At 40.2% G+C, this 26,949-nt stretch overlaps 2 protein-coding genes across 3 annotated transcripts; one reads left to right on the forward strand and one right to left on the reverse strand.

Moving 5' to 3' along the window:
* The first annotated feature begins 735 nt into the window (after positions 1–735).
* trim69 (tripartite motif containing 69) lies at positions 736–4,958 on the forward strand. Its single transcript, XM_085463615.1, has 6 exons — positions 736–1,714; positions 2,350–2,445; positions 2,649–2,882; positions 3,568–3,590; positions 3,682–3,797; positions 3,925–4,958. The coding sequence occupies exons 1-6, from the start codon at positions 1,079–1,081 to the stop codon at positions 4,467–4,469; spliced, it is 1,650 nt and encodes a 549-aa protein (XP_085319741.1). The 5' UTR covers positions 736–1,078; the 3' UTR covers positions 4,470–4,958.
* A 1,242-nt stretch (positions 4,959–6,200) lies between these two features.
* On the reverse strand, positions 6,201–26,054 carry LOC146705796 (bone morphogenetic protein 1-like). Of its 2 annotated transcripts, none has more exons than XM_085463614.1 (20): positions 25,605–26,054; positions 21,543–21,644; positions 21,281–21,430; positions 20,839–20,956; positions 20,323–20,501; positions 20,105–20,210; positions 19,089–19,213; positions 17,256–17,371; positions 14,589–14,691; positions 14,393–14,509; positions 14,129–14,274; positions 13,547–13,742; positions 13,319–13,444; positions 10,975–11,135; positions 10,611–10,791; positions 8,894–9,019; positions 8,384–8,511; positions 8,094–8,307; positions 7,068–7,318; positions 6,201–6,977 (listed from the first exon to the last, which is right to left on the reverse strand). In XM_085463614.1, exons 1-20 carry the CDS (start codon positions 25,729–25,731, stop codon positions 6,843–6,845), a joined length of 2,907 nt encoding a protein of 968 aa, XP_085319740.1. In that variant the 5' UTR covers positions 25,732–26,054; the 3' UTR covers positions 6,201–6,842. The 2 variants fall into 2 exon arrangements, with proteins under 2 accessions (XP_085319740.1, XP_085319739.1); XM_085463613.1 differs by having other exon boundaries at positions 10,975–11,138.
* Positions 26,055–26,949: the final 895 nt, after the last annotated feature.

A 26,949-nucleotide genomic window follows, 5' to 3' on the forward strand; every position in this document is an offset into this window, starting at 1 on the left:
CCCAGTTATATTATCAATTTGATGTTCATCATATTGATCTGTAATAAGTTTAGTTCTAGTTAAAGTTTCACTTTGGACACCAGATGTCCCTATTGCTCATAACACAGAGTACAGGCAGAGAAAAGGCAGAGAAACTGACTGAAAGGTTTTCTAAAAGAAAACAAGAACGTCTTCAGGTATATTCATGTCATTCATCATAGGAAAACACGGTTCTAAGTGTTATTTACAGAGAGTGCAGCAATCAGAATATTGGCACACACAAGACAGGCTGATTAAAACAAACAAACAGGCAAACAAATAAAACCTCTCACTCAGTATAAACATTTATGCAGTACTGCTGTGCTTTTACTCACCCGACCTGTGATTATGCACTAAATAATCACAGCATGCCTACATTTACAGTGTCATCAGCCTGATGTAACATCCTGTAATATTTAGTCGGCCCATGTGGTGCTGCTGATAGTCTTGGCAAGTGAAACACAAATTTCTCACTCAGCTTGGATTTTTAAATAAGCTTTACTGGACGTTATGTCTGGATAAAGAGTACTCTGTCTGTTGTGGAGCTTTCTATGCATACAGTTTTGAATGATACCCTTCTACCTTTTACTTACTTGGCAGAGATCGTGGCCATAATTAGAATGATGAAATCGCTATCTACTACTCACAGATGTTTTCCTGCTTTCTCCCTCTAACACACACTCACGGCAAGAGCTCACACAGTCACATCCACTGGATTTACATTTTTCTTTAATTATTCTTAGAGCAGATTAAGAGTTTAGTGAAGTCGGACTTTACTTGCGCAGACTTTACTAAACAAACATGCAAAGGAAAGAATATCCATGGTCCGCCTCAATTTCCTGACTGACGTCAGTCTAAGGGGGAAAGGGGGGCCTCTGAGATCCCCTCACTATCTGATCTGCATGTGAGAGGCTCATGCTGCCTCTGCACCACCCCCTTGTTTTCCCCACAGCAACAGGAAAGCTGGAGGCCAAAGAGAGCGGCCACACTCTGTAGGAGAGGAAGGACTCAGAAGTCCAGCAGTACAGTAAGAACAAAGAAGGACACTAAAGGCAAAGGAATGAGCAAGAATCAGAAAGAAGTGAAGAAAATCCAGTCAGTCTATCTGCAGAACCTGGAGAAAGTGAACCAGGGGATAAAGCCGGACAAAAAAAGTTGGAAACCTAAAGAAGGAGACTTTGCTGTGCAAACAGCAATGGAAAAGCCGCGGCAGCCTCCCATAGCTGGAAAAGTGGCTAAAAGCTCGGCTCACAGAATCAGCAGAGACCTGACTTGCTCCATCTGTTTGGATCTTTTCAAGCAGCCGGTATCCTTGCCCTGTGATCACACCTTTTGCCAGGGTTGCATTGAGGGTTACTGGGCAGGGCCACGGGGCACCGGGCAAGGTGGAGCCGGCTCCTGCCCTCAGTGCAGGAAGGTGTATCCCGGACCGAGCTACAGACCCAACCGTATAGTGGCCAACATAGTGGAGAGTTACTGTCAGGGTCTGGAGGAGAGCGGGACTGGACCCTGCCTGCCAGATGCCGGGGTGCCAGAGAGGGCTCCTGCACCGGTTGCACGCTGTAGCCGACACAGGGAGGAGCTGAAACTGTACTGTGAGGAGGACCAGGAGCTGGTGTGTCTGGTGTGTGGCATCTCCCAGGAGCACAGAAGTCACACCATGGTGTGTGTCCAGGAGGCAGAACAGAAGTATAGGGTGAGTTAAGCTTTAATGAAGTGCCTGTCAGCAGTTAAACGTTCAGCAGGGAAGTCAATATCACTGTTAATGGGGTTTAAACTGTTTTTGCTTTTATAGTTTTAGACTTGGCTGCATATTTTCCAAAAACAACTTCTTCTGGTATTGCAAACATGGATCCTCTTGTGTTGTTCATCAGTGTGGAGTCTCCCAGGTTAGGCTTAAAGCAAAAGTAAGCTCAAATTTATCACGCTTCCCATTGTGTTTTCAACAAATCACCCTGGACAAGACATTGACTTTGAGGGAGTCAGTATGTTTTGACGGGCTGCACAGTGGTGAGGCGGTTAGCACTGGTGCCTCAGAGTGAGAAGGTCTGGGGTTTGAATCCACCATCGTTTGCATGTTCTCCCTTTGAATGCGTGAATTCTCTCAAAGTACTGCCTTCCTGCCACAGTCCAAAGACATAGACAGGTGTGAATGTGAGTGTGAATGGTTGTCTCTGTGTTAGCTCTGCAGCAGATTGGCCATCTGTCCAGGGTGTACCCCGCCTCTCGCAGCTGGGATAGGCTAAAGCCCCCTGTGACCCTGAATTGGCTAAGCAGAAGAGAATGGATGGTTAAACAAAATGCTTTGATTTTGTGTTTCTGCCCTGACAGGCATCTCTGCACAGCTCAATGGACTCTTTAAAAGCTGAGCTCAACATAGCGCTGCAGTGTGACAGAGAAGCTGAAGACGAGGTCAAGAAGCTGAAGGTGAGAGGAAACACATCGGAATCAAAACCTCGCCACTGCGCATGCTACAATCACTATAAATATCCAGACTGACCCACTCGACCCACAGTTTCCTGTCTCATTCCCCTCATGGATTTCTAATGCTTTTGTGTATGTGCGCACAGACTGTTGTGCTTTTTGAAATAGACCGTCGCTCCCAGTAACAATGTGCATCTCCCACTCAGGAGCACACCGCTGATCTGAAGCAGCGCATCGAAGCCCAGTTCAGCGACCTGCACCAGTTCCTCTACCAGGAGGAGAAACTGCTGCAGGTGAAGCTGAAGACGGAGGAGCGAAGAGAGCTGATTCGCCTGGACGAGCACAAGGCCCTGCTGTGCGTGGAGATCTCGCGTCTGCAGAGGGCCGTCCATGAGATAGAGGACAAACTAAAAGAGCAGGACCCATTCACTCTGCTCCGGGTACGCTTAGCCTGTTTGTACATACAGCACAGTTCATCTGGAAGTTATTACCAGGATGATGAGTCAGCTCTGGGGATGATTAAGCCAAAAAATGCTGAACTCTTGATTTTAAATATGTTTTCAAAACATTTGTATCACTGTTTTAAAAGAAATGGAATCAGAAGCACAATATTTGGGAAGAAAATGAGGTGTTTTTCAATCTATTATGTAGCAGACATACATTTTTGTGCCAACAGGTTAAACAGGGTCCAACGTCAACATTCAAGATATAACTGAGCTGGGTGTGACCGCCTCGGCTTTCCTGTTAAGTCTGCAGAGTGGTCTTAGCAAGACGGTCGATTTGATTACATCATTATGAAAAAACTTCAAGGGTAAAGCGTGATAAATAACAACAACACTGTTGTAGTTTTTTGCCCAAACAAATATTTATGAGCTTAGACAGGATTCATGCCAACGACCTCAGTCGCTGAGCTCTAGAAAAATGAGTTCAGTTCAGGCACCGGGCCATACTCAGGCCAAGGCAGTGGGAATTTCCCCCGGCCACAGGGAGATCCCGCAGGGTGGGATAATGTGAGGTCAGACACTGATGTAATGTGGAAAAAGCTCTCTCTTCTTTCAAATACAGCAAAACTAATTACAGTCTTTTTGTCTCTTTTCCTGTGTTTATTCCCATGTCTCATTTCAGAGCATCAAAGCACTTCTCCAGAGGTGAGCGTGGGAAAGAGGCCGAATATTTTGTCCTTGAAAGGCTCTGTTTTTGTTCTTTGGTTTCATTGTTTGACTTTGCTTTCGTTGACAGGCCTCCACTTAAGTTTGAGAAACCCGTGTTTACACCGCCCAGTCTGTGTGAGGGCCGGTTTGCAGGGCCCCTACAGTACAGAGTGTGGAAATCTATGAAAGGAAGCATCTATCCAGGTACTTAAAAGTGACACTCAGACTCCTGAATCACTGCACTGCTCAGAAACCATCATCAAAATATCCAGCAAAGAAACATCTTTAGCCTTAAACTTCCTCTCTTGCCTTTGCTTTCTCCTCTTTTTAGTTCCAGCTTCCATTACATTTAACTCCAGCACGGCCAACCCCTGGCTCAGTCTGACTTCCTCCCTCACCTGCGTTCGATACCAGAACTTTAACCACACTGTGGAGGACAATCCCAACAGGTTTAATGCCGCCCTGTCACTGCTGGGTAGCCAGGGCTTCACCCATGGGCGTCACTACTGGGAGATTGAGGTCTACAGCAGCACAGTCTGGACTGTGGGGGTAGCCCGGGAGTCGGTACCCAGAAAGGGAGTCATCAAAGCCCTTCCAGCTAACGGCTTCTGGACTATCTCTCTCTCTTATGGGATTCAGTACATGGCAGGTACGTCCCCTCCAACTGTCCTGTCACTGGAGGAGCCACTGGCCAGGATCGGTGTGTACGTGGACTACAAGAGGGGCCTGGTGTCCTTCTACAATGCAGAGAGCATGACACACCTGTACACCTTCAGGGAGACCTTCACTGAAACACTGTATCCTTATTTCAACTTGGGCTTCCTGGACAAAGTGCATGAAAATGAGCCTCTCAAAGTTTTCTTGCCAAAGATTTAACTGCTGTGAAAAAAAAAGAAGACAAAGGGTCAAACAGTTACCGAAAATGACTAGATATGCAAAAAAACACATGTGAATAAAAATGGTTCCTACTGTACAGATTTGAAACTGTGCAAATGCACTGTGCAGTTTATCTCATCAGAAATCAGAAACACGTGCATCTAAGCTTTGCTGAGTTTGCAGACTATGAATCTACTGTCAACCATTTCATTTCAGAGAAGCTGTGCTTCGGTGAAGAATGTGAAACTGTCTGGTTATCTGACTGTAGTGACATTATTGTAATGTGCTGTTATGTAATCTTCTTTATGCATGATTCATTAATTCATTCAGTACTTTGTTTTTTACTCTGTAAATAACTGACATCCTGAATTATACTGGAGTCACAAGACTTGATGATGTGATGCATTCAAGGACCATGGAGAAACTTTTTATTTCATCATAGCAAACATTAGGTTTGCACATACTTAAATAAAAATCAATTTAAATCGCCTTTTTGTATGTGTGCACATTTTTGTAACTGAGAAATCTTTGCACATATTGATCAAAAGCCTGCTACACTAAATGTGTGGTACCAAAGACGTAAAAAGATGTCCGTAATTATATGCACAAGTGTGTTATTTCCAGTATTAAAATGAACAGAACACCTCCATGATCAAACTCCTTAATTCTGCTTTCTATGACTACCTTATGGTACCCTTAAGAGTTCATTAATTAATTTATTCAACCACTTGCAGCGCTATGAATAAATGTTTTACACTAGGGGGTCACAAGCAAAGAACTGAAATGAACACGTTTGCAGCCTGGAACAAAAAACTGTCCCTTTAATGATGATTGATTGTGCAGGGGGGACAAAATGAAAATAAATAAATAAATAAATAAACAAATAACTAAAACATGGCCATTGTCACTGCCAGGTTACCCATTTGCTTTAGGCTTCATTTTGAAACCATAATGTTAGCATTATGTTAATGGCCATGTTGCTGTTTTGGAGCAAGAATGTCATATTTGGATTAGTAGGTGGATGCTTGGTTAACAAACTGGATTCATAGATTGTACATGTGCAATCCACACATATATTTCCAAATAAGTTCTAAGTAACTTCAGCACCAATTTGGCCTCTGTGCTGTAAACATGATTCTTGCTTTTGGATGCAGCTTCAAGTGGCTGGTCGAAGAACTGCAGTGTCTTGCTCTTTCAAGTAGGTTTAATTTTATGTGACTGTGTGTCTCTGCAATACACTCAGTTCACCCAATTAGCGAGATTAGATCTGGCTCAGAAAACAAAAGGGGGGCATTAAGTCCCAAATAATCAGAGCAAAGCAGAGAAAGATTGTAGCCAAGAGAAAAATATGTGAAATCGATTTTGATTTAAAAGATGTCAGGCATGGCACAGGTGTGCAGAGGGTTTTTCGTACTAAACTACAAACAAAGCTGGATGCTACTTGTGAAAACATCTTTGCAGTCATAGATGGGAAACCATGAAAAGGCTCATCAAGGTGCAGACGTACACACATCTCTCAGTAATTTGAAATTGGGAAAGAAAGTTAGTTGGTTGATTCACCATCAGCTTTCATAAACGGAACTTTGTTCACAACAAAAATCAAACATTTGTCCAAGACATTAGCGTCCTCTCCGCACGCTCAGCATCAGTGATAATGCAGCTGTAACCACACGCAGCAGGTGATAATTTGTATGCATTTATGCCAAGTTCAGCAAAGGAAAAACTTCCCAATTAACAAGTAGTCCAGGAGTTTAAGGAATCGTTTTTGATCGGGTGAAAAAAACCTTAACTGCTGTGAAGCAACAACAAGAAGCTGTAGAGGATGGCTGACATACAAACTCAAAAACTAAACTAATTTAAAGCAAAGCCAGATAAGAATATAATCTTAAATAAGAGATTAGGTATGATTCAAGAATACAGTTTTGCTGATTTCCATACATATTAAGTTAATTTATCAAGTAATATAATACACGAAACTGCACTACATCCAACAGAAGTGATGAAGGTTTCAACCTCAGAGAGAAAAAAGTGACACAGTGGAAATTATGATTAAAATAAAAAGGCAAACTATTATCACAATATATACATTTTACATTTTAAAACAGCGCTCCAATCAGCTCATTACAAGTGGTGCGATTGTATATTTATATATGAAATCATTCAAACTGTTAGGGTACAGGGCTATATGATGATGAAGAGTGAAGATGTAATGTCTCTGCATGGCTTCAGTCTGTCTAACAGAAGTCAATGTAAAGCGTTTGGGCTGTTGTTTGTGGTATCAACCCGTGCATTCACTCCTCGCCAGGAAATGGGTGTGACCAACCAAATGCTAGGGGTGAAGTCTCCATTTAGGTTTGGGGAAGGTTTGGAAAGTCACTTGCTTACGTGTAATGTGTCCTGGAACTTTGTGCTTATGTAGCGTACATGAAAGCCTTTTTTATTGATGCTGTCATCCGAGTGAAATTTTAGAACAATGGAGTCTCCAGCTGAGTACACGTCCTCTGGGGCCTGAGGAAAAGCAACCGATACAGACAAGTAAATAAACAAATAAATAAAAAATAGAAATTAGTGAGCGAGACTGATTTTATTCAGCCCTACCCCAGATCCGCAGTATCGTCCCAGCCTGGGAGACTTGGTGTCAGCGCCGTCATATAGCTCCACATAATCGTACCCGCAGTCAGCCTCCTCTTCAATTTCAAACACTTGGAAGATGATCTCGACACCGTAACCCTTCTCAGCAGTTACCACCCACAAACAGTCAGAGCCTCCAGGGTAGTTGTTATCTCCAAACTGGGCATGGGAGTACAGATCTTTTGTCTTGACCTCTGCTTTAAAGCTTCCTCCACATTCTGAGAATCCACAACCACAAAATTAGAGGGTCAAAAAGAGGAACTCATAAAAGTTAGGAAGGAATGCAGCTGAATTGTGACATTTTTGAGCTTTTATTCTGTCTTCAAAACACCATTTTACTCTATTTTTGCTTGGGGTTTTTTCTTCTTTTTCAGCAGAGCAGTATTTTATAGTCTGTTTACTACAGTGGCCCTGAGATGCAAAACAACTTAAGAAAACACAGACAAACAGAAAACACTGTAAAAGCAATCAAAACACAAAATAAGTTGAAGAAAATCTTACAAAACATAAGGTGAATTGAATAAAATACAAAGGAAACTGAACAAAGCAAAATAGAAGCTGAATAAAACACAATAGAAGTTGACTAGAACACAAAGACAACTGAAAAAAACAAAATCTCTCAAAACACAATGGAAGTTGGAAATGGAAACTGAATCCAACACAAAGGATTCAAAGATTCAAGTGTTTTTGAGGAGACATTAACAGCTGTGGAGCTGATGGAGACCAAAACATGGGAAGGCTTTCACTGAGACGTGTTCAAAGGATTCATGGAGTGTTATGATTCATATAACACGTACACACATGTTTGCTGTTAGCAAAGCAACTGTTAGCTTGTCACTTCTGCAGCTGTTCACTCACATTGGTGTTTTTCCAAAAACGCGTTTGTGTTTGTTATCGTGTTTTTTCTGTTGTCCTTTATTTAACCTTTGTTGTGTTTTCAGTGCTTTTGTAGCATTTTTCTATTTGCGTTTTGTGCCACTGTAGTTTGCTCACCTGCTCTGTACGAAGCCTCAAACCCTCTCTTCTGCACAGAGTTGTCGGAGAAGAAACGCAGGAACATTTTGTTGGCGCTGGAGATGACCGGAGAAGGTTTTTTGGTGCCACAAAAGCGTCCCAGAGTCGCGGCGCGATTGTCTCTTCCGTCATAAATCTCCAGATGATCATAAGCGCACTCCAGATGAGCCTCCATGTCGACCTCATTAAAAATCTGGAAATTGTTTCGAGTTAAACTTAAAACGATATAAATGGTTTTGAACAGTTTTAATTTTGGCATCGTGACATACGAGTTTGATTCGATGGCCCGGGGTTGTAGAAAGAGACCAGGTGCAAGCCTTCTTGCTGGGATATTTGTCAGGCCAGTTGGGGCTGGCGATGGTGCCGGACACACTGTTTATCACATGATCACATCCCGCTGTAAAAAAAATAAACAAAAACAAAGCAGGATGCAAAACAATGACAGCTGCACATCATTTCCTTTTCTCCAGCACAAGCATCCTCTGAGGTCATGCTGTGGAAAACAGGCCGAACATATTAACTGTCAAAATGAAAGCAAAACTAAAGCTGCCCTTAAGCAATCCTACTTTCCCACTCAGGCTATTAATAAATAGTCCTAAGGTCAAACTTTTGTCTGTAAATATGCAGCAGCTGGTAAAGGGTGTGTTCCCTCTAGGAGACTACTTCATCTTTAGATAGTAAGTGAATCACAAACGATAGCTTCATGTGTCCACTAGAGAAAAGTAAGGATATATAAGGCCATACATCACACTGATGAGTGAAGAGTGGACATACTGCACCTTCCTTGCAGTCATGCCTGTTGTCGTGCAGCATGAAGCCCCTGCGGCACTGACAGCTGTAGCTCCCGAAGGTGTTAACACATTCATGCTGGCAGCCTCCATTACCTTTGGAGCACTCATCTATATCTGCGGACATAGAATAGAGTAGAATAGAATACAATAGAAACTTTATTGTCACTAGCAACAAATTCCAGTGACAAACAGTAACATTGAGATATTGTAGAAGTAATTTGTAATTTTGCTTTTTATTTTGACACTACTACACATAGTATATATCATTTATAAGGATTTGACTGATGTAAAAATAATTCCCAAAAGTTATATAGAGCTTGCTGATCCTGGTACTCTAGGCAGTTTACATAATACATTTCAGAATAATCTGAAATAATCAGAATAGAATTTTTCCCACACTCTAATGTGTGAAAGCAGGCATCAGAACTTATTGGGTCAGACTGAGATTAAGCCTTTCCTCAAGAAGGAAATGTCTGCTACATTAGGCACAGGATTTTAGGATTACATGGCTGCTAGAAATCATACATTGTCGTACTGTACAGAGTTTTAACGTGCTTTTTAGTGTTGCTGAGGAAAAGTAAATAACTTCAGGTAGCTGTTTATCTGATGATATTGCATAAAAACATGTAATCTGATCATTAGCCAGACTTTAAAAGGGGAACTATTATGATCATTTTCAGTTCCATATTCTGGAAAATCTTTAGATTTTGATTGTATTATGATTTAAGCCGTACAGTCCAATGGTGAGTAAATGCACCAAATGTTTTTTTCTAATGTGCACAAACTTGTCTGTGTTCTGAATCACAATAAAGTAGCTATTCTATTCTGTTCTATTGAAATTTTGTGCTTTGATTTTATTGTTATATTATTTGACTAGCTTGATTAAAGGGGCAAAAATAAAGAACTGTAAAAGAAGAGAAAATCCTCAGATTTTGATGTGAATAATAAAAATACACAAGAGGAAGAATGTGTTTACACACGAAGACTAAGCATTCTGGGTAAGGTTGTGTAAGATTATATCTCTGTGATACATTATATCTCATTGTGAAGTCAGCGGACTGCATCTTTCTGGTTTTGCCGTTTTCCCTGCACCATACTGTTATTGTCACCGTCCAGCAGATCCGCCTGAGAAATTCTGTGTTGTTTTCTCTTTTTTCTCTCTCCCTCTGTCGCCTGGGCAGAGTTCATTGTGGGCTCCCGCCTTTGGCCTACATACCTGTGAGATGAACACCTGCGTCTCATTAACTGGCCTCTACTAAAGGGAAGAAGCAAGACTGCTCTTCGCTGGCTCGATGCTTGACCTGTGTTAGTGAAATCCTGGCTAGGACACTGCAGTCTAGTTCCTGTGGTTTTGCTTCTTGCATTAACGCATTGTTTCCTGTGTACAGACACCGTGGACCTGCCCTTGTTGCCTACAGAGATTCTGGTGCGAGAGAGGAGTGAGAGACTGGTGAGACACCAAGAGAGACTGAAGAGGAGTGAGAGTGTTCCCCTGCTTTTCCCTGTGGATTCCCTGGAGCCCTGATCCCCGCACCCTTGTATATAGCACTTTGTCACTGTTGCACATTTCACCTGGTGTTTGTGAATAAACCCTCTGTTCTTCCTTTGAGCCAAGGAGTCCTGTGTTTGAGTCCCTCCAGTTACCATAACAGATACATTTACTCTGCAGTTCCTTCTATGCTTCCTAAATCATCAGTCAACTCACCAGAGAAGAAATGAGCCTTGAAGCCTCTCTTGGAGACGGTGTTATCAGACTTAAACTCAATTCTCATGTTGTTCTGCTGGGAGGTGATGACCTCTGGTTTCTCTGCTCCACAGAATTTGCCGTGAAGCTTTGAGTCTGAGCTCAACCCACTGCGCACTTCCACAAAGTCATATTTACACACCTGATGGGAAACACACAGAAATGATCCCTGTTAATAAATGTATTGATGTACATCATTCACTTGATGTATTTTTTACAGATATATTTTAGCACGAGAGATTTTTATCAGGTATTTATTCCTGCTGAATGCTCTTTACCCATGTGTACAAGCACTTTCCTAGCAAATCACAAAAACCCCACTAACATCATTTCCTTCGGTTTCAAACACATCAAACACCAGGGTGATGCGATACTGAATGGGTGCCACTAGCTGCCAGACACAGTTCTTGTTGGGTGGGTATTCTTTGGGCCAGCCGGGGGTGATGATGGAGCCATTCAGCATGGTGATGAATCCACCACAGGCAGCTGCTGGTGGGGCAAAAACACAGATTTAAGTGGTAAAAGTAAAAAAAACAAAAAACAAAACAAAACCCCAAATTCCCAGAAACAACAAAAGAAAACAAAAACAAAATTTGAAACTGAATGTTATTTTAAAAATAATCTAAATAATTAAACTGATGGATTTGAAATTGTGGTACTGGAAATAGAAAAAGACATCCTTAAATTTAACACCATTAGTTAGATTATTTGTTATTTTTTTTAAAATGAGAGTAAACGTCAGCTCCTACTGCTATTTGTGTCTGCAAACACTTTTAAAACGATGAATCAAGATCTAAGTTCTTTGTGAAGATACAACAGGGGAGCGCTGCCCTCATGTGGTAGAAACAGGACGCTTCCTTGGAATCAAGACTCAACAAGGTAAAAATCTCATTCTAGTAACACCTGCGAGTCCCAAATACTCAGGATTATTATCAGAAATCATATATATATGGCCTATATAACTTTAGGTTTACATCTATCTATTTATAGCACAGGGAAAAAGCTGTGGGATTTAACTGTAGGCATAATAGAGCTGACAGCTTAGGCGCACTACTGTAAAATTAAGCATGACATGGCAGAAATTCTAAACTACAGAATTTACAAACAGATTTGTCAGCTGCACAATAACAATGTGAATCTGCCGTTTCACCACATCTGAAAGGTGGTGTATTGGACCGGTCACTGTGAAGGCCATTTGAGTACAGTGAAGTCACTGTCCTGGCCAAGAAGCCGTTCTGAGATCATCTGAGCTTTGTGACATTATACTGTTGGAAGCAGTCATCACACACTGGACTCATTTGTTAACCAGAGACTGTTTTACGAGGTGGTTTAAATATCTTTTATTTTGAAAATCTGAAACCTTACCTAAACTCAACTTTATTATGTGTCTTGATTCTCCCTCTAAAGTCAGTACCTGCAGGGATTATGGAATTATTATTGTGCACATGTGTGTTTCCCATAGTGAGTGGGGCCTCTCTAAACATCAGTATCCAAGAAAATATGACATGAGGTAGCTCCATAAATAATGAATTTCTCATATAAACTATTAGAATTATTATTATTATGCTGTGGGGCTTTAGGTTTTACAAAATACAAAAAGGTCTCAGCCGCTGAGCTCTTTAAAGGGCCACTTTATCCAAAAGACCAGAGCTACATATACAAGAGATGCTGTCAGGCTTCAAATTTATGCATCATTCCCCTCCAAAGCTAACGACCCAGTGTTTTAACCCCTAAGACACCTCATCAACCTCATCAGTGCAGGTTGGAATTTCCATCTTTCTTTTCTGAATCATCAGTCACCATTTGTATTAATTTTTCACAGCAGTGAACTAGGGAAGCTATAGCCTAGTATATTTATATACATATTAATATACTACACTATAATAATAAATAAAGTATAGAATAGTGTAGTGTAAAATAAATAAATAGTGTTTAGTTTACAACATGAAACTTGCATGAAGTGTTTCCATGGTGACCTGCAGAGACATACAGCAACAACACTTCAGCAGAGTCACTGATGGAGGCAGAGGAATCTGCAAAGTTTTTGTTTTTTCTATAGTTTAAGGATTTCAAGAAGTTGGTGTATTTTAAAAGCTTAGAAACTGAGAGTCAAGTTAGTCAAGAGTAAATTCTTATTTCTTCGACAAGTGTCGGGCAACTACACGGCCATGCACATCTGCTACCATCTTCAAGGCTACAAGACTCAGATAAGACCCACTATTCATCCAAGCCAAAGCTAACATTAAATATCTGGTAAATTCTGATAAACCGAGAGTGGTCATGCTTAAATGTTAAATGCTTGCTGCTTGCTGGTTATTTTTACTTATTTGGACCATTCTCTGTAAATACTAAAGATGGATGTGTGGGAAAATCACAGAAAATCACTAGGAACAGTCCGTCTGATAAGTTCAGCGTCACATTTCTTCCCAATTCTGATGCTCAAGTTTGAACTTCAGCAGATCATTTGACCATTTCTTCATGCCTAAATATACTGTCTTGCTGACATGTTTCGATGATTTGATATTTGGTTAATGAGCAGTTAAAGGTGTACATAGTGAGTATATATCATGTAGAGGGAATATACTCGTCAGAGTGTACTTCATATCGTGAAGCAGTGGCATTCTGAAGTTGACAGTAATTTAATATGAGCAGTCAGGCTGTAAACTCACTCTCACAGGTGTGTTTGTCAGCTGCCAGCTCATACCCCGGGTCACAAGCACATCTGTAGCTACCCAGTGTGTTCAGACAGCGCTGCTTGCAATTACCATTGTCAGGTCTGGAGCACTCATCCATCTCTAACAAAAGGAAATGGCAATTACTAGTTTTCTGTGCCAGACAAATGCATCAAACAGGTCTCACTGCCGCCAGATTGTTTGCTGCTAAAATGACCTTCTGACCTTTAAAAAAGTTGGCCGCAAACCCAGCTTTGTTGACCGATCCGTCAGATGCAAACTTGAGCCAGAGCTGGTTGGAGGTGCTTTTGATGTCGTCTGGTTTGTCGTACCCGCAGAAACGTCCGAGCAGCGGGCTGCTCTCTGAAGCGCCGTCTCTCACTTCCACGTAGTCGTAGGTACAACTGTCGTGTTTCTCAATCTGCACAGCGCGGACACAAAAGTCTGCTAATAGACATTACAGCAGAGGATTGTGAAGTCTGTCCAAAGCGTCATCCTCGCCATCCACAAACAATAAAAGTGAGATGTTTTTTTTCTGCTGACACTCTGTAGACTTTTCAAAGTTTAAAAAAGTTGCTATAGTACTATAGTATAGTAGGTAATTATTTAACAAGTTTAATAAAACAAGTTCCAACATAGCAGCACATTAAAATCTTTGCAAATTAGCTAAGACTGTTTTAAATCTTTCCAGGTTGGCCATTCCTCTCTATATGCCAACTGCACCATTCACTGCAGGGACCACCTTTTAATTTTATTTGCTAGCACGTTGCCAGAATGCAGGAATAACAACAAAAGAGGTAATTTTACCTCAAATGACTGAAAGGAGAGGCCAACATTAAACCCCTCTGCCACTGTGATTTTCCACACACACTCTTTGTTGGACTGGTATTCATCAGGATAATTAGGCGACTGGATCTGGCCGCTCTCCCGCTTCACCTCTCCTCCACAGATGGCTGCACAGGAGGTGAGAAGTGACATAAGCACCAGTTGATTACAGTCACAGACTTGCTTTCATATGGCCAAATTCACATCTGTACCAAAGGAGATGCATGGGAAAACTGAGCATTGTACCTTCATAAACAGCTGAAAATCCTTTGCCCACCCAGCTGCTGCTGCTCCTGAATTCAATCCACAGTCGGCTGTCGGTCGAGATAATCTGAGCTGGAAGTGTGTCTCCACAAAAGCGCCCTGCAAAAGTGCAAAAAAACCCCAAACTGTCATTTCTTCTCGGTAAGAACTTCACATTAGAGACGCAAGTAAAACAGACCTTTTAGAGGAGCCTTCCTCCAGAAGCCGTCCCGGACTTCGACATGGTCGTACCAGCACAAGTGACTCCTGAAGAGGTCCATGGACGTAAAATTGAGAACAATCTAAGATGCAGAGGAGACAGAAGGACACCAGGGTGTTAGCAAATGATCTGGCATCAAGATTCGACATCTGTGTCGTCCCAAAAGAGGTAAAAAAGGTGGAAGGTGATACAAATTCATTTGGGTTGTGCTAGAAAAAATCTGCCAAATCAAAATGTGTAATCCGATTACTTTTTTCAGGTAACAAGTAAAGTAAAGGATTACTATTGCAAAAAGGTCATTAGATTACTGTTACTAAAGCACGCTGCATTACTGTGTTACTAAAACCGTGATTTTTTTGCGAGAGTGTCTCATGACAATGATGTAAGTGAGTGCAGATCAACAATGGATAATATATCGAGTGCGGGAGAGAGTATGAGCGTGTAGGGTTTAAAGCGTGGAAGTACTGACCTTACTTTGAGTTTGATTCCGTAAAAAGTGACAAAAACATTAGCGTCTGCTGCACACTACATGGGAAGAAAACTTATTTTTAGAGCAAAAAAACCCCTAAACTTCAGAGTAAGCACCGAGTGCGCTACGACGGGAATGTGAAACTCCCAGATCCTTCCACTGACCGCTACGACACACCTGCACCAGGGCAAACCTCCGCCTGCCCCACTCCTGCTTTACGGTGAAAATAGAGCAACAGGACCGCTGAGTCTTTGATTTTATTTATTTTCTGCTGTCTTATACGTGCATCTATTTGAAAGACTGAGTGTAAACACAACAAACTTTTAATTTATGTGCTGGAATGTGCAGAAAATAGGTTTAAATGTTAAACAATTTTCTTCCAGTCAGAGAATGTTGCATATAATTTAACTTTTGCTTCATGCGTAAAGTTAAAATATTAAAACTAAAAAAACTACTTTCAAAATGAGACTTTTTCATTTGATTACATTTTATATGATGGATTATGCAGAAACAATAGAACTGGGCTGAAAGATCTCTCGCTTTATCACCTATTCAGGTTGTAAATCATCTTTTAAAAAAGTAACTAAGTTACTAATTACTTTTGAAAATAAGTAACCAGTAAAGTAAACTAGCAAGATTACTTTTGGGGGGAAGTAATCAGTAACTAATTACTGATTACTTTTTTCAAGTAACTTGACTAACACTGGTGTTGGCCCTGAGAGGCCAAACGGACTGCAGCTTAAGAAAACACCAGCAATAAGAAAAACGCTGCAAAAGTACACAAAACACAACGTATATATGAAAAATGACAACAGAAATAGGAAAAAACAAAACAGAAATGGAGAAAAACAGATTTCCAAAAGCACAAGGGAAGTGTTTCTGGGGAGACAATAACCCGACGGACCAGTTGCAGGAGCCCAAAACATGGTAGGCATATTTTATCATGATTCATTTAATACTGATGACGGATTTTCAGGCTAATAGTTAGGCTAACACACTTAACTCTCATCTTTTCCTTTCTCACAAAACCGATAGATCCTCCACTTCTTTTAAGTGTCTCCCAGCAAAATTCTTAGCATATTTTGGTTGCAACTGGTCCGTCGGGTTATTGTCCCCCCAGAAACACTTCCCTTGTGCTTTTGGAAATCTGTTTCTTCCTGTTTCTGTTTTTGTTTTTCCTATTTCTGTTTCGTTTTTTCCTATTTCCGTTGTTGTTTTTCCTATTTCCGTTGTGTTTCGTGTGCTTTTGCAGCATTTTTCTTATTGCTGGTGTTTTCTTAAGTTGCAGTACGTTTGGCCTCTCAGGGCCACCGTAGTACGACTCATTGTGGTGACGCCTTGTGAATAAGAGCAACCAAAAGTAGCTATTATATGAATGAAATAACTAGACTGACTTAGCCATATTCACCTCCGCATCCATGTGGCTAAATTAGAAACACCAATCAGCCCAAACAAATGAGAAAAAAACAAAAACATATGTCTTGGTCACTAATTTATTTGAGAAAATTCTTTCAATATTATACATCTGCGATTGGGAAACTTGTTAACTTAGCAGAAGAAGTAAAGATGATGGTTGCAGTCCATGTGCTATGAATGCTTGCTAACTAATATGGAGCATTAATACAACACTTAATGGACCTCATTTGAACTTTACTCAAGTCCTCCTTGCAGAACAGCTTCGACTGTAATGCGTGCGTTATAGTTTCTGCATCTGCTGAAGTTCAAGTGGCATGAATTTCTTCTTCAGATGGCGAGGCTCCGCGCAGATGTCTGCATGCCTGCCAAGTTTTCCCACGCTAAGTTTTTCCTTATGACTTGAGGAGTCACTTGAAGAAACTACATAACAATCCACTAACTACTCATGGGCTCTTATGCATAAATAAGCATAAATAAGAATGACTGCTCGTTTGTGGTATCTGCAGCTATCTGTGTCTGTATTCCCTGGAAAGATGTTAGTGGATTTCCTCACATTAACTGCTAACATCAGGGCTTTGAATTGGCAGTTTGAAAATAAATTATGATTCTATGATGTGTTTAAGATCATTATCTTGTTGCACTACCACTTTATCTTTTGATTTAGCTCATGATCACTATGGATAAAGACTTTATAAATTCATTAGGTGAGTAACCATGCTGATCATGCCCTTATGGAGCTAATGCATCCACATATTGAGTACCTTTTCTCCAGGAGTGACAGAAATCCTCCAGACACAGTGGGTGTATGCCGAGTATCCGTTAGGGAAACCAGGGGAAGAGAAGTTTCCACAACTGTCCTGCAGACTTTCCCCACATTCTGTCACAATAGGAGATTATTTAAAATATATTTAACTAAGAACTGAAAACAGAAAGATGTGAGGAAAGAAACATTGCAAAGCCTTGACTGATCATCTGATTGGTGTTCAGGTAAAAAAAAAACAGTTCACAAAGGACTTCATTTTAGGGAGAAATAATATCATTTTTTAATCAATTTATTTAAACCAGTGATGATTAACTCTCAGTCATGAGTGCCTCACAAGCACAGAATTAGTAGAAATGATAAGTGAGTTCCATGTCTTGCTTCAAATAGGGTGTACAATGGGGATAAAAACATATAGTCTCCTCTGATTTTTAACACATCTTGAATCTATGCAAGACGATTAGGGCCACTGATGAAAAAAGTGGACACACCTTTTTTTTTCTTTTCCAGAATTCTGAGAAAAAAAGTCAGAATTCTGACTGTAACTGCAATCGAGAAATGGAAAGCTGCTCACTCTTCAGGGGAAAAAAGTCGGAATTCTGACTTTTTTTCCTGAGATTAAAGTCTGAATTCTGGAAAAGAAAAGAAAAAGATGTGCCCACTTTTTGTTCCAGTGACTCTAATCATCTTCTGTATGAAACAGTCCATGGTGCATATAATAATAAAAGCACTTTTACTTTTAACCTGTGACAGTAGAGATGAGACTTTTCATTATGCTGCCATCAGGTTGAAACTGCTGTTTCAACTTGAAAACTACCACTAACTAAATAAAACAGAAATGAAAAGGATCCAGGAGTGTTAGAGTTTTTAGGAGTCTTAAACCACATGCCTTACCTATATCAGAATTGCCTAAAGAGTGAGCAGCTTTTCATTTCTCGATTGCAGTTACAGTACGCAACACAGTTGCTGTCTGCACTGTCCTGCAGTTAGAAACCATCAGTGTGAAGAGCGTCTCTAAACAAAACATAAAAGCTACTCTCCAGACTATCCAGCTACGTGGATAGTCTGTTGGCTTTGCAAGTAGCAGCTGCTATAATTGGTTCGATAGAGACGAGGAGCGACACTCCTGTGTGTCTAAAGATCAACCTTAACCTGACCATCGTTCACTGCGTCATTCTCGGCTAGAACATGAGGCCCACGAGTCTGTGAAACATATTAGTGAGCCGAGTATTTTTCACATATTCATTGACGCAGGAACTCCAAAGGTCTGCTGTTGATCTCAGTAAATGGATCAACAGCAGACGTCTGCCTGGAAATGTGGGTAAATGAGTGTGACGCACTCCAGAAGACACTCTGCAAGAAAGCAGATAAAATACGGCATCAAGACTGTTTTCTTAGAAATGTACTGCAGTGAAATATTTATTTATTCTTTCTTTAAACTGACAGCATTTGGTGTTGCTGTATTTTGACAAGATTTCATATTAGATATTGAAGTCGGCACAGCTGTCCAAATAGCATGAAGCGAACGGGGGATTTAATTTTGGCATCTTAAACCGTTTGTGTTGTTGTGTTTGATCGTAGAAGAATTTTATCAAAGAGTAAAATTTTATTATTTCTCCTGAATATGGAGGTTTTTGTTCCATGGTTTTCTGCTCTATTTAATATCAAGCAAGAATTCCTGAACCTTTTTTGTTAACCCTTTGTTTTGTTTGACAAGGGTAGAGGAGTTTTATCTTCAGTTAGACCAGTTACTTTTAAATTAATGAATAATAAAAGTATAAAGGCCACATTATATAGTTTGGTGAGTAGCCTCTCTACATCAAATGTAGCTTACTTGCGCATTTGTAGAGTTTGCAGGCCTGTGCAATGTCTCCTTTACTGAGCTTGGTCCTCTGCCCAATAGACGGCCTGACTCCATTGACATCATAACGGGGCAAGATTGTGTCTAAGAAGATGCCTCTGTTTCAAAAAAACCACAGCAAAGAATCCAGTGACAACACTTAAAGCCTGAAGAGAAAAAAAACATCTTCTAACTTCTAACTTTTACTGATGTGCAAGAAGATCTGAGTTTCAGAGGTTTTAAACTGAAGGATCGATGAAATCTACATGATTTTTCTGATGTACCTCCTGTTCAGGACCTTGATTTATTGATTGTGATAATCTTTCACTGAGTTCGGAGCTCCCACCCTGCAGTTCCCATGGTGATGCACCCATGAATGACAAGCATGTGCAAACAGAGCGCTCTGAATGGGGCCTTTCGCCGGTGCCAGCCGGCTCAGTGGAGCCCGCTCCTGAATGCCAGAGTAAAAGGCCACTCCACCCCAAATTGTTTGACAAAGACTGAACTGCCGGGCCTTTTTTTAGCTTGGCATGCCTCCATGACCCAGACCTGCAATGTGGTTATGGGGGTAAAAAACCAAAACACCGAGAAACTGAAAGGGGCAACGACATGCATGGGAGAGAAACAAAAAAGGAGACTAGTGTGGAATCACTTCTGTAACAATACAGGACAAATCCCCCAGAGGTTTCCTGTGAGGCATGCTAAGCAGAGCTGACTCAAGGGACAAACACCAGGTCAGGGTATAGCCCTGTTAGATAATCAGAAACAAGCTTGGTAACGATGACACGTGGGGCTAGTCAGGCTAGTGTGTTCGCAGTTTGGAGGTAGGCAGAGAAAATCATGAATTTAAGAGATATTTAACTTCCGTAAGAAAGGTTTTTAATTGCCTGTTAATGTAAATATGGTAAAGCTAAAAGTGTAAATGTTCAGAAAAAAACACAAAAACAAAAGAAAAAAACCTTACATTTCTGTTGAGAATATACTAACATGAAGCAAAAAAAGATGCCAACCTGGAAAATGTATTCCTTGCATAATGCATGATGCTGCCAAAGTCGTATACCTCTCCCAGTGAGTCGACCTCCCCTGGTTCCATCTTCAGGAAGTTATACTCCTGCCCTTTTGATGGACAAACAGACAAAGAACTAAATGCAGAGACAAACATCTGCAGCATCAGTATCCATTCCCACATATTTATTTCATCCTCAACGCACGCATGCAGTAAGAGTACCTTGTTGAATGTTGTCTCTGATGATGCTTACATGCTCATCACGGTCCGGACGTGTGTGTTCATGCCAGAAGCCAATCACGTGGCCGAGTTCATGCACAACGATGCCAAACTTATCACAGTTTTTTCCTATAGAGATGGCCTGAGGGCCGCCACCTCTCCTCCCCACATAGGAGCAACACCTGCCGGTCAGCGACACTATTCAGGTCCACATCCTGCTTTTATTCCCCCCCCCCCCATGTTTTTAACAGGTTAACTATAAAGAGAGGTATATGCCCACTTTTAAAGAAAATATTCAGTCTGAGCTTTCCATCTTTTATATACAGTCTATGGTTTCTGAATAGAAAACAGTGGAAACAATAAATCTGGTCAAATAAATAAATAAATGAATGAATAAGAGCTCCAATAATTTTAGTTTAGATCATTGTGCGGTTTTTTTTCTAAGCCAATAAGCTGAGACAAACACTTCTGTTAAAAAACCGATGACATCATAAAAATGTTGACATGCTCCCAACTTACCCACAAGGTCTGTAAGTGAAAACAATGTAGCTTTCTTCAGTCGCCCTCTCTGTGAACGTTACACAAATGTGTTTCTCCCAGTGACGCATCGCCTGACGGAAAATGGCTCGCTGACTGCCTGAAAGGAAACTCTGAATTAGACGTTGACAGTTTCAGGATGTCCAAGCTGCACATGGCAACAAAGACTCCTTAAAGCAGTGGTTTTTAAATGTTTTTGTGCCCAATGCACACTACAGGGCAAGCCGAAGAGTTCGAGGCCCAGCAAGTCTGCAGAAAATAACCTCTATGCCGTCTGGTATGTTGTCAGTTCTTTTTGGTTGAATTGTCAGGTGGATGCACTGTTAAGCATTACACCTAAAATTCATTTGCTTTTTGATATCCTGCAACCATCCTATCATGGTGAAATCAGATGTAAGACTTATTGTTGTCCACCAAAGCTCACCACTGAAATTTCCGCTGATCACGTAGGGGATGATACCATCAGGCCATACTCGCTCAGGTCTGGCGGTGGCTGCTCTCCTCTGTCGACGGAGGCTGTGTCTGTCAGCAGCCCTCTCACTCCTTCTGTTTTCACTGGAAGTGGAACTGTTAGCTGTAAAAGGTAGATAGGACGTTCAGGGGAGTTTGTTTTGATTATGATCCCCTTATTTGCACATTCAGTTTGAATTCCTAACATATTAGTTGGGTTTTCTCTGTTTTGACACCTGAGTTTGTGTGGTTGCTCTGGACAGCGTGCTGTGCATCATCAGCTCCTTTGAATAAGCGGAGGTCGTCTTCATCCAGTGCGATGTCTCCCAAAAAGGCAGCTATGAGGATAAAAGTTCTCCGATAAATTGAAGATATATAACTTTGTGTTAAAGTGACAGGGAGGAGAATTTTAGAAAGCACCTCTTAAAGAGCAGTCGCACAACAACATGAGCATAAAGTCGCTGATATCAAAAGTCTCTGTGTTTTTGTCCTCATTCGATTACATGTTTTTTTAGAGCTGCTATTTCTTCTTGTGGTTTGCTCATGTTCACCTCTTCCTGCTGCCTTATTTTGTCTTTTATGTTTTGACTCTTCTTATTAGTTTGTCCTTCAGTGGGACTTTTATTGGATTGTCTCATCTACTTTAACAAGCTTATTAAAGTCATCTCTTTTTGCAACCTGCCCTTGGCTCACAAACTAAAACATATCTGAGGACTGTTTGTGTCCTTTTAAAGGAAGGAAGGAAGATGTGAACTGAATACATTATAGGACTGTGACCGTGCTGATGCACCATGTCTAACTAAACTAAGTAAACTGCACAAGTGGAAGAAAAACAAAGAGTGGAAGGCCAAAAACCTATCTACAACAGATGAACAGCAACTGAAAGTCATGTCCTTAAGAAATAGGAAAAAACGTCTAGAAAGGCCCTGACAGAGGATCTGAGAGACGCATCTGGCTCATCTACTGTTCACTGAAGCTTCATCAGAAATGGTCTCAGTGGAAGGACGGCTGTCAATAAGCCATTATTAGGAAAGAGAAACAGAAAGGAAAAACTGAGGTATACCAAATTACACAAGAACTAGACTGATGGAGTGATGAATCCAAATTGTTGATTTAAATCATTATCAAGATATATGGAGGAGGTCAGAAGGCGAGGGAACGGTGTGTCCACAGCTGTCTGTAAAACACAGTGGACGCTCTGTCATGGTTTGGAGTTGCATTTTAGTCAGTGGTGATGGAGATCTTGTCAAAATTTGTGGAATTATGAACATAGAAAAATACCACTAGATTCTGATCCGCTATGCAGTATCACCTGTAAAGTGTTTGATAAATTTTTATTAAGGAGACCAATCCACGAGTCTCATGGATTGGTCTCCCCAAAGCCTGGACCTCAACATTACTGATGCAGTGTGGGATCATATTTGATAGAACAGAACAAAGAGCAGCCAAAGAAGAGCTTTGAATGTCCTTCAAGAAGCCTCTAGAACTATTCCTGAAGACTACATAAAGACATTACAAAAAACCTGACTCAGACTCAGACTGTGTTAAAGAATAAAGATGGTCAGAGCAAATATTGAAATTCAAACTTATTAAAATTGCACTCATTTTTTTTTTACCTTATATACTGGCTCTCCATGTATTCTTGCTTCAATAAACCACTACACATATTTTCTATACCACAACATAAAGAAATGAGCATTGGCTCTTTCATCCAGGTCTGTATATAAAATGCTAACAGCAGATAAAATGGACTGAATTTGCACTTTGACACAGAAAACGAGTAAACTCCACAAATTCACAGAGGTAAATGCCCCAGAGGTAGATTTGTAAAGGTCTCATCAACTTTTCTGCAATACCTTAAAAAAAAAAACAAAAAAGAAAAAAACAAGTTGCGTCACTACAGGATTTCTTACAAAGTCAGCAGTGCAGCAAACACAGTAGAAGACAAAAGTGGTGAAACAGCTTCAAGATATGGCATAGCTCAGTGTCAGCTGCAGAGAACTGTTACAGAAGAGTCTGACAGAAAACTGGGCTCTAATAGGCCGTGGGGAAGTGAACAAAGAAACCATAAACTTCTATGCTGAACTACAAGATTAGCTACACAACATCTTCCAGTGGCCAACAAAGGTGAGAGTGAGAAACACAATTAAGGGTTGTAGATAACTTTCAAAACTCAAGGATGACATGAAACGCTCTTTGAAAAATAATATCCGTCATATTGGCCAAGCAGAGCTGCTCACTTGAGTCTTTCCCTCTAAATACCTCATTTAACAGTGTGTGTAACAACCGTTGAAAGTACAAACGAAAAGAGGTAGTGGGCCCTGTGTCAGCCTTTGAAGTAAACTCACTCAAGCAAAGGGTGACTGTAAATGACTGTCACCCCTGCAGTGTGCACCCCATGCTCTGGAGCTTGAGGGATTTCACCACAGTCCAGCTGAGGGTTGTGCTGGCACGGCCTCAGTGACCTCAAGTCTCCAGGCAACTCCCTCAGAGTGGAAGAGTGGTCTGTTTTGAAAGCTTCAGAAGTCACAAGTGAAAAAGGAACCCCAACCTGCTGGAGGCCCAGGATAACCGCAGTGAACTGTTTGTTTTATATATATATATATATATATATATATATATATATATATATATATATATACACTGCCTGGATGTCGGCTTCTGTGGTAAATCCTGATTGATGACCAACCATTCCTAGCTTGTCAGTGCACCAAGTTGATCACAACGATGATCATAATCACATTCATGCATGATGGAGCGCCATGTCACAAGCCAAAAGCGAGTCGAAAGTGCCTCGATAATCATCAAATTAACATTTTCGATCCAATACCAGGAAACTCTCCAGACCAAGAGTTTATGCCTTAGCGAGACCTTAAAAAAGTGGATGGACAAGCAGAAGCTCATATACTGGGGACATCGTGGAGTTTGGATCACCATCAAACAGGATTTTGAGGCTGATATCCAACACGTCGTGGAGAATTGCAGAAGTTATGAAGAAGGGTCAGCATTGTAAATACAGACTCTTTGTAAAAATGTATTTTGTTTAACAATAAAAGTCTTTGAAATTCATAAAATGCTTATGATTGTTCTTCATCATCAAAAGAAGTAAAAATGTAACAAAAAAAACTGAAACGCAAAATCTGTGCCATTGCCTAAACTTTTAGTTATGACAGTACAACCTATTTATATTAAAAACACAGACATGTACCATGTACCACTGCACTTATGTTGATTGAAAGTTATGGTATTGTCTTGACTGCAGGTATTTAAAGTTACTCTTCATTGCATTTAAAAAACAACTACTGTACTTTAACACATTAATTTCAACAGATGCAGTTTCTTGCATCTTGCTCACAATACTCTGTCATTATATTAAGGAAATATGACATTACTTTATTTTGGAGCATGTATTTATTTTAACTCTACCAGAGTGCTAATGTTAATATTACTGTTATTTTACATGACAGACCTTTGAAGTGTAACAAAATTTACACTGTTAAACACTAAAATTGAAAAAATTGAAAATACAGTAATAGTTTTTTTTTAAAGTATAACATGACTAAAAGAACAATTATTTCACTAAATAAATTAATTTGGGGTACATACTGTGCTGTGTCTATAGCATCACTGTCACCTCTACATCTCTTTCTTACAACTGAGTAAAGATAAAAACATGCTTGCTTTACTTTGAAAAAACCCCCACATATTAATAAGTGTAAACAAAAAAATAATTGGTTGAACTTTTTCAGTACAGAAAGTCTACATTTGACTTTAAAATTAGTCCTTTTTGTAAATACCACTGCAGTTTGCAATGGCACAATCGTTTTGTTTGTCTTTTAAAACTGCATTTACACCATTTTCATGTCGTTTAACAGTTTTTTTTCTTCTTATTAAACTTGATTTAATAGCTTTAGGTTAAAAAAAAATCACTTTTAGTTCCAGAGGATGTGAAACATTTACACTTTTTGTATTTAAACATATTGTGTAACATCCTCACAATCGATTAGCTGCTATTCTACATATTTTCAAACAACAATAAAATGTAAAAAATAAAAATATGTAAATATTATTTTTGGACTGAAAATATTTTCCCTGGTTTAAAGTTTATTTACATCCAGTCTTCACACCTATTAAGCTGAGAGCATCATTTTTTCTTCTTTTAAAGGGTTATCCTTTAATAAACATCTAGCTCTTCTCACAGGGATTGGAGCCTTCAAGACTTCGAGCTGTTAGCCAAAAATACACCAATAACACACAACAAGAGAAGGAGGTATCATGTACAGTAATATGGACAGTACCTGCTTTACATGGATCCTTGTAGTCGATTTCGTCCCCGAGGTCAGTAAAAGTTGCGTCCACAGTCTCCCAATCAGCCGCCAGAGGAACGCAAAGACAAACAAACAAAAATCTAGGGACGACTTCCATTGCTTTTGATCAAATATGCAGAGGAGGTAAAGTTTGTAATTGTGCTGCAGTAAGAGAAAAAGGCGCTGAAAAGACTCTCCTGCCCAGCGGCGCTGTTTCCTCACGTCTCCATGCTGCTGCAGTGATTTCGCTGGCATCCAGCCCCGAGCGCACAGCAACGCACACACCCATGCCTCTGAAGCCAGAGAGGTGCTTCACCTGCTGTCAGGTGACTTAGGGGGCTTTACATCGGACGTAAGCGCGGGTAAAATCCGTGTCATTTCTTTCTGTGTTAATAAACATGTTAGAAAGATTTAAAATTAAAGGGCAAAAACACCTATAGCAGGAACACAAAGCTGACATGTAGCCCATCCTGTATTTGTGCACTACAACTGTTTCTCGACAACCTACATCTGTTAAATAAGAGAGACTGGGTCTTGTTTGTGTAACAGAATCCCGATACTGTTTATGCCTCAGAGACTATCACAGGGTGCTGATTCCTGACCCGCTACACCACCTGCAGGCTACAAGGTCCACTCACACGTTAGCTCTGAAATGCGGGAATACTGACTCAGCAGTTAAGAGAGGAGCTGACTCATAACTGAAGCTAAGGGAAATAAAAAAATAAAAAAAAGAAAGAAAGAAAAAAGAAAAAGAAAAAAACGTTTATTTAATTATTTTTTGCCAAAAGACTTACTATCCGTCTTATCTAATTTCCAAAAACAAACGAAAGAACTGTTTATTTATCTATATTTATTTACATAACATACAGTAAGATTTCCCATCAAAAGAAATTATGAAAGTAATGTGTGATGAGGTTTTGAAACTTTCTGAAAGGTTTACTGTAGTGATACTGATAGAAGGGGACTTCTATCGTGAGTGATTTAACATAAAATAATAATAATAATAATAATAATAATAATAATAATAATAATAATAATAATAATAATAATAGTAATAATAGTAATAATAATAATCTGGCACATTAATCCTGTAAGACACTTAGGAGCAGCTGGAAAAGGCATCCACCTGCTCCAGAAGACTGAGGGATGAGACTGGAAATCAGACCAAGGGCACCTGGTGGAAAGGTGGGAGATGAAATACACTCAAGAAAGCATGTGAAATGATATAAACCAGAGCTTACTAAATATAATAAAATCCAGCAATCATGTTTTTGAAATTCCTACATAACAGAAATATAAAATTCGTTTTTTATTGTTAATGACTGCTAATTGTTGA

Source organism: Copadichromis virginalis, linkage group LG7, assembly GCF_057382275.1.
Source record: "Copadichromis virginalis isolate Kocher_CV1m ecotype Utaka linkage group LG7, C_Virginalis_male_GT1.1, whole genome shotgun sequence".
Lineage (NCBI taxonomy): Eukaryota > Metazoa > Chordata > Actinopteri > Cichliformes > Cichlidae > Copadichromis > Copadichromis virginalis.